Raw genomic sequence first — 7,824 nt, 5'->3', positions numbered from 1 at the left:
GGCTATAAACTCTTGGCAGTGCCCAGGGACCCCGTCCTGGCCCCCTTACCACCTTCCCCTCTGATGGCTGCTCCACCTCCTAGCAGAAGTCTTCCTGGGGTGGGCTGGCACACAGGCTGGCCACCTGGGCAGTGAGGTCAAGAACTGGCTGGCTGCAGAGACTCCTTCCCGGGCTGCCCAGGGCACCTCTGCCCGGGATGCCAGGGGGCTGGACATATGAGGGGAGGTTTGCCCTGATGGTGCCCAAGCTACAGCGCTGAGCACAGACAGCACTCGGGGTCTCTCGCAGACAGCGATGGGATTGGGGCAGCCTTTGTGTTGGGAGTCTGTCAGGTCATGGGACACAAGGGATGACTGGTGTGTGTGTGTGTGTGTGTGTGTGTGTGTGTGTGTGTGTGTGTATGCTCACGCATGTGTCTTTATGTGTGTCTACGCATGTATGTGCGTGTTTGTGCACTTCTGTGTATGTGTCTGCATATGTGTGTATATGTGTCTATGCACATCTGTGTGTTCATGTCTATGCACATGTGTCTGTCTGTGTATGCACGTATGTGCATGAGTGAGCTTGTCTGCATGTTTCTAGGTGTGTGTGTGTGTAAGCATGTGTGTGCATGCATATGTATGCACATACATATGTATGCAAGTGCGTCTACGAACACGTGTGTGTATGTATCTGTGTGTCTGTGTATGCACACGTGGGTGTGTGTGTGTATGCTGAGAAGCAGGGGAAGGCAGGACTGAGGCGCTGGGGAGCACTGGGGGCTCTGTCCCGTACGTGCCAGAATCATATGTCCGTGTCCCACACAGTCTGCAGCACAGCCTGGTTCCCCTGCCCTGAGCACCCCCATGCTTCGGGACCCTGCAGCTCAGGGGAGGGGGCTCGTGCCAGTCCCCTGGCCACAGTCTTCCCTCCACACCCCACCCCACCCCAACCCTGTCCCTGCAGCACCCTCCGCTGGGCCTGGCTCTGCCCTCCTCACCCCAGTGCCTCCCTCTCCCGCCCAGGGCCTCACTGTGGAGCTCCTGCGTGGTCCTGCCGCTGCTGGCGCTCACCTGGATGTCTGCCGTGCTGGCCATGACCGACCGGCGCTCCATCCTCTTCCAGGTCCTCTTCGCTGTCTTCAACTCGGTGCAAGGCTTCGTTATCATCACCGTGCACTGCTTCCTGCGCCGCGAGGTAAGCCCTGCTGCCCACCCCTCAGCATATGCTGGCACAGCACCCTGGGGGTGCCACCCCACTGCCCACTCCAAGCTCCACCCAGAAGGCCTCTTGCTGCCTCCCTGCCTTTGCAAAGGTCCTGATCCTCTGCAAGGAGAGACTCTGGGGTAACTGCCAGTGGCCTGGCTCACCTTCCCTCTGCCTAGTTGGCAGGGGCATGGGGTTGCTTTGCTGCTTGCTCAGGGGGGCTCGAAGACCAGCTGTGCTCTGGGTTTGTTTCCCACCCCAAAGCCAAAAGCTCCTTTCAGTCAAAGCTCGCTGCCTGCCAGAGGTGACTAGAGCAGACCAGGTGAATGGAGACTCGGTGTCGGATCAGATAGAGGTTGCAGGGGTCTGTGGAGGGGGAGGAAGGGGGGTCCATGGGGAGTGTTAGCACCCTCCATCCATCTGGAGACAGCATCCCTCTGAGGCTGCCTATCTGTGCCCTGGCGGACCTGGATCATAGCAGGACAGGCTGCAGGCAGCAGCTTCATTAGCTGCGATCACAGCCCTGGCCACAGCATGCACCCAGCCCTGGTGCTCCTACCCTACTGGCAGTGAGGTGGGGGAGAACGTGGCTCTGTCCCTGGGGGGAGCCTGAGTCTGGAGCTGGGGGTCTGGAGCAGCTGGAGGACGTGGGCTTTATGGAGTACAGGAGAGAGGCAGCTGGGGAGAGGCAGGACCAATTTACAAACACTCGGGGTGCTTGGCACAGCCCCTGCCTGGAGAGCAAGGGATGGGTGAGCTTCCAGCTGGGTGGTAAGACAGGTGCTACCAGGGGGTGACGTGCCCCAGGGGAAGGGAGTTGAGAGCATCGGGGTCCCGGCAGGGGCAGCAGAGGGGAAATGCAGAGGCACGGAGTTTGCAAGAGGCCTAGGAGTGAAACTCCCACCCATACTGTCTGCAGGCTCATGGGTGCTTCTGTTTTACACTGGTGCCAGGCAGTCCTGGCAGGGAAGCACTCACTCCAACCCATCCCAGCCAGCTCCATGGTGCCAGCTGAGAGCAAGGCCAGAGGGGCCTGCTATCTTCTGCCTCCCCTGTTGCCCTCCCAGACCCAGGTTGCTGGTGGGGCAGGCATGCTGGGCAGGACCAGTGGGCTCGGGGTGGGACATGGATCCTAGGGATCATCTGAGGGCGCAGAGCTGCCCTGGGCCCTGCACCCTTCCTGCTGTGGGGCAGTGACGTTTGCCCCCCTGACCCTCCCCGACAGGTCCAGGACGTGGTGAAGTGCCAGATCGGGGTGTGCAGGAGTGACGAGAATGAGAACTCACCCGACTCCTGCAAGAACGGGCAGGTGCAGATCATGGTGAGCGTGGCGGCTGGGGGCACTGGGGTGGGCATGCAGCCTGGGGGGTGGGCGCTATGCCAAGGAGTGTGTGGGCAGCGCTGCACGTACCAAGCTGCATTGCAAACATGCCAGCATGAGTGCACGGTGCCCGGGGGGCAGGGTGGGCAATTGCCTGGGTTGCGTTGGTGAAGGTTTGGCTGGGTACCAAGGCTCTCTGCAGGGGTGAGGGCTCTGGGCTGGGTAGCTCAGGTTGCTTTACCCAGGCTGGGGGAGACCGGGTGCTTGGCTCTGGGTACGGCTGGGCCCTTGAGGGGACAGCATCTTCCCACAGCCCAGGGACACAGTGCTGAGAGGGTGCTGCAGGGGCCTGCTTGCCTCCTGGCATGGGATGGCAGACTTACTCACTGCCTCTGGGAGCCTTATGGGGAGAGCTGGGGTCTCAAGTACCCTCCTGCATGACGCCGCTGGCCCTGTAGCTGCCTGTGATGCATTCATTCCCTGCCTCTATCTCGCCTCTCTCTCTGTCTCTCTCCCCGTCCCTCTTGCCCTCCCTCTGTGTTTTTATAGACAGATTTTGAAAAGGACGTGGACCTGGCGTGTCAGACAGGTGAGGCCTGGGGCTGCTTCCAGCAACAGGGCCAGGCAGGGAGGTTCCCAGAGCACAGCTCCCTTGGCTTCGGGGCTGCCCCCTCTGTGGTTACAGCCAGACATGAATGGCTCCATCCCTTGAGTCGGAGGGGCTTATGGCTACAGGGGCAAAGCCAAGATCTCCCAGTTTGGGTGAGCTTCCAAAGTGGAGCCATCCCAGGTGCGGTGGAGCTGGATGGGGGGGAAGGGGTTTACAGGGGACACGAAACCATGTTCCAACCCCATGGTGCCCCTCTGATGCTCGGGGGATGCCCCCACTCTGCTGCCCGCACGAGCCTGACCCGTGTCTCCTTGCCTTCCCCTCGCCACAGTGCTCTTCAAGGAGGTGAACACCTGCAACCCAGCCACCATCACGGGCACCCTGTCCCGCATCTCCCTGGATGGCGATGAGGACCCCAAGCTCAACACAAGCTCGGAAGGGGGCCTGGGATTCTCCACCCTGCCCGGCAACATCCCACCCAGCAGCATCCTAGTGCAGGTGCCCAAGATGGCACCCAGCGTGGGCAAGGGCTTGAATGAGCTGAGCGATCCGCCCACCAAGAAGAACATGGGCCTGGAGGTGCCAGGGCCTATGTACTTGTGCCCTGAGAACAGCCTGCGGCAGGTGGAGTACGGCTGGATGCGCCCGCCTGAGCCGGCACTGGAGGGTGACTACATGGTGCTGCCCCGGCGGACGGTGAGCCTCAAGCCCTTCGGCCGGGATGAGGCCAAGCTCAACATCCAGATGGACGAGGTGCCGCATGCGGGCAAGGGGCGCCCAGTACCTGAGGCCGAGGCCTACCCTAGCTTCGTCTCAGTGGATCACATCAACGTGAACTTGAACCAGCCCTACGGGACGGTGAAGCACGCCTACGGCCTCCAGTTCAAGCAGCACCCCACAGTCCGGCAGATCCTGGCCTCTGAGCTGTCAGAGCGCAGCCGCACCATGCCCCGCACGGTGCCTGGCTCTGCCATGAAAGTGGGGTCACTTGAGGTGAGCCTGGGGGCCTGGGGGCAGGGGGGAAGCATGCAGAGGTCTGCAGGAGTGTGCAGGAGAGTGCCCACGGTGTGCACACGTGCCAAAGACTGCACACGTGTGCATAAGGGAATGCCAGGGATTTATGTTACAACATGAAACTAGTAGGTAGGAAGTTGAAAACATAACACCAGGAATTTCTTTTTCACCCAGCACATCGTTCACATGTGGAGCTTGTTGCCACCAGGGGTGGTGGAAGCTGAGTTTAGCCAGATGCTCAAAGGGCTTGAGCACGTTTTTGGAGGAAAGGGGCCTCCATCGCTATTGATATTAGGAGTGAGGGGCACTGCCATAGCCAGGTCCTTCTCCCTTCTGCCCCCATGTGGCACAGGCCTTTTGATACCCCTTTGGGAAACCATGGGCCTAGTAAAACCATAAGCCCCCCTTGGTGATGGGGGCCACTGAGGGCATATCACCGATTCATTGGGATAAATGATGACAAAACGGAGACGGGAGCGAGGGTCATAGGTTCAGAATAAGTGCATCGAGGGGGCACAGTGGGCAGAGCACACCAGACGGTGTCCACTGGCCCTCGAACGAGTCCAAGGAGCCAGTGGACACGGCCCAGTGAAACTGCCTGGAGGTGTGAATGGATGAAGGATGGGAAAATAGCCCCTCAGTCCTCCGGGGTCCTCCTGACTAGAGTCTCCTTCCTGCTCAGATATATTGTGAGCTTAGCCAGGGCCAGGAGGAGGTTGACTAGGAGGTCCAGGGACTTGATGGGGCCGTGGATGAAGAGGAGACTGATCAAGATGGACCTATAGTGTGACCGAGTCAGTGGCAGTTCCTGGGTTCTTATGTGCACCTGTGCACACTTAGCACTGGAGGGTGCAAGAGCAGGCATGGGCAAACCTGTGCAAGGCTGGAGGGTGCGCACAGATGTCTGCACACCTGCAGGAGAGTGCATGTGCATGAGCGCGAGCCAATGGGTATGTGTGTGTGTGCATGTTGGGTGCAAGAGAGGCAATGTGCAAGTACACGTGTGCACAGAGTAGGGCTGTGCCCCTCTTGCAGGGTGGCCACCGTGGCAAATGGTGAGTTAGCTGTGCCATGGCTTGGGGGGGTCCATGCAGCCACCCTGGCCAGCCCAGGGGTGGGAGGCTGGACACAGCACTCACCCCCGGCCTTCTTGGCCTCAGTGAATCCTTCAGACTGATGTTGCTGCCCATCCCCTGCTCCCCTCGCTGCCCCCCACCCAGTGCTGGGTCCTTCCCAGTGGCTCTGAGCATGGTGCAGGGTAGCAGGCAGGACACCAGGGGTTCGCTGCTGCCCTGTGGCTGAAACCAGGCCTGGTCTGTTCGTCCCCACCAGCTGGTAACTGGGCAGCAGCCAGTAAGCCAGCCTTAACCCCCGCCCCATGCAGCTGGATGGGTGGAGGTGAAGGCAGGGCAGTGGCTGGGATTGGGTCCCAGCTCTGCCACTGCCTGCTAGAATGCCCTGGACCAAGTTCCTTAGCCCCCGGAGGCTGCCCCTCACCAGGATTGAAGCACTGGTTGGCTCAAGCCCTGTGGGAAATGGTCCCACAGAGGTATCCCAGCTGGCTCCCATGCCAGCCCCATCCCCCGACCACCCCTGCTTGCTTAATTAATGAATGCAGATGAGGGCAGGGAGCTTAGGAGGTGCATGGAGCCAGGCAGCCAGGCCAGTGCAGAAGGAGCAGCTATGGAAACCCCAGCCGGCAGGGGAAGCTCTTACTGTCCTTTCCCACAAGCTTTGGCCCGTCCCACCCCGATGCCAGCGCTGCTGGGGCAGGAGGCCTCTGCTCTCCTCTCGCCTGATAAAGCTAGTGAAGGTCCTTTTCCCTCCTTCCTTTCCCATCCGGCATGGCTGGCGTGGACGTTTCACCCCCAGAGGAAGCGGTTACGATACTCAGACCTGGACTTCGAGGTTAGTCCCACGGACATGTTCATGCCCATGCCCGCTTCTCCTGCCAGCAGGGCATTCCCAGGCATGGGCATGAACATGAGCATGAGCATGGGCATGGGCGGATCAGGGCGCTCACTGTCACACACCTGTCTTCTGGGCCAGTGAGCTTGGTGCTGCCCGAAGTGCTGAGGCGTCCCAGCCAGCAGGGTATGGTGGCAGGGTCCTTTCTGTGGGCATTCAAGGGGCACTGCTGATTCAAGCCCCTAGACACTGGCTTGCTGCACTTGCACCATGGCCTCTGTCTGCCCTTTGGGGGTGCGTCCCCCAGGGAAGGCAGGGCAGGAGCTCCCTTGGGTGCAGGGGAAGGGGCAGGGCAGAGGCAGGCGCTGCCACGCATGCCCGTGTCCCCCATCCCTTGCCCCTTTGCAGAAGGTCATGCACACGCGGAAGCGCCACTCCGAGCTCTACCATGAGCTGAACCAGAAGTTCCACACGCTGGATCGGTACCGGGCACCCGCCACCAATGCCTCCAAGGTACGGACCCCCTCGGCCCCCGAGCTGTGCGCCCCTCAACTGTGGGGTGTCCTCCCCCCAGCTCTTTGGTCCCTTGAGGAGTTGCCTGGGGCTCCCTCCCAGAAGAATACAGGAGTGGAGTAGCTGGGAGTTCCCCACTCCCAAGCCTGGGCTGATGCCCTTGTCTGCCAGGAGCTGGGCCCAGAGCTTCCCCACTGCTAACTGGTTTTCCCTACAGTGGGGGCTGGGGGAGCTGGGCTGACGGGGCTTTGACCCCCACGCTGCTTCCCCTGCAGAGAGAGAAGCGGTGGAGCGTCTCCTCGGGCGGCGGGGAGAAGAGCACATCCAGTGTAAGTGCCAGCATCCTCCCTGCCAGACCCCAGGTGGGGCGTACCTGGGGCGGTGGGGAGGGGGTGGCAGGAGTGGTCTGAGCTGCTGTGCCTTGCTCACCTGCCACGGAGCAGCTGCTTCTCCCCCTCCTTCCACTGCCAGGCTGCTGGCTGCTCCTCTTCATCACCATCCTCCCCATCACCCCAGTCTCCCCATCCCCATGCTGGACCTGTGCACGCTGCTGACATTTTAGACCCTGTGAGCTCACACATCCGCCCCGGTCCCTTTGCCTTGCATCTCCTTCAGCCACTGGGTACTGGCTCTCCCATGCCGCCGCCGTGCCAGTCTGGCTCTCTGGGCTCCCACTGCTCTCCCGGCTGCCTCCAGGACTCCCCCCAAGCCTTCCCAGGGAGCCAGGAGCAGGGCAGCTGGGGGGTGCTGCTAGCTGCAGCACCATCCCAGCGCCCTGTCCCCTGGCAGGAGGTCACCAGCCCGGAGGAGCTGCAGCAGCAGAAGCAGCGGAGCTGGAGCACCTTTAAGGCCATGACGCTGAGCTCCCTGCCCAGCGCACAGCGGGAGAAGCTGGAGCTGCACTGCGCCGACTGGGACAGGCCCCACATGAGCCTCGACGTCTCTGAGGGCGATTTCCAGACCGAGGTGTGAGCGGCGCCAGGCACTGCCTGCCCAGCTCGGAGGATGGGAGCACCCCTCTCTTGGTCTCTGGCGGGGCACCGCAGCTCCTGCCTCTCTCCCCGTCGGACTGTGCCCGTCCCATGGGGGGCACCGCACCCCCGTCTCCTTTCCCGTCTCGTCGTGGGGTTTCTTTTTCTTCTCTTCCCTTCCGCGGCGGCCGCCCACGGGACACACGCCTGGACACACGTGCACGCGGACACACGCACGCCCCCTCCATCGTGGCCCGCGGCCACTGACTCTTGCGCAGGGCACGGTGGTGGGGAGGGGGCG

The 7,824-nt window shown here is 61.7% G+C and overlaps 1 protein-coding gene across 7 annotated transcripts in view; it reads left to right on the top strand.

Annotated features, from left to right (window-relative positions):
* The window catches only part of ADGRB2 (adhesion G protein-coupled receptor B2), a 61,904-nt gene extending 54,094 nt beyond the window's left edge, over positions 1–7,810 (top strand). For 4 of the 7 annotated variants that reach the window (XM_019512266.1, XM_019512265.1, XM_019512263.1 and 1 more), the window contains 8 exons: positions 1,006–1,177; positions 2,412–2,507; positions 3,057–3,096; positions 3,449–4,110; positions 6,004–6,039; positions 6,448–6,552; positions 6,828–6,881; positions 7,168–7,810. In XM_019512266.1, the coding sequence (XP_019367811.1) occupies positions 1,006–1,177; positions 2,412–2,507; positions 3,057–3,096; positions 3,449–4,110; positions 6,004–6,039; positions 6,448–6,552; positions 6,828–6,881; positions 7,168–7,524 (1,522 nt within the window). In that variant the 3' untranslated portion in view covers positions 7,525–7,810. The remainder of the gene's footprint in view (positions 1–1,005; positions 1,178–2,411; positions 2,508–3,056; positions 3,097–3,448; positions 4,111–6,003; positions 6,040–6,447; positions 6,553–6,827; positions 6,882–7,167) is intronic. The other 3 variants (XM_019512269.1, XM_019512268.1, XM_019512270.1) reach the window with 1 other exon arrangement.
* Positions 7,811–7,824: the final 14 nt, after the last annotated feature.

The sequence above is a fragment of the Gavialis gangeticus genome, unplaced genomic scaffold, assembly GCF_001723915.1.
Source record: "Gavialis gangeticus isolate Ggan-Ray unplaced genomic scaffold, GavGan_comp1, whole genome shotgun sequence".
NCBI classification, from domain to species: Eukaryota; Metazoa; Chordata; order Crocodylia; family Gavialidae; genus Gavialis; species Gavialis gangeticus.
The sequence above is the reverse complement of the archived record's forward strand: the minus strand, read 5'-3'. Positions and strand labels throughout refer to the sequence as shown.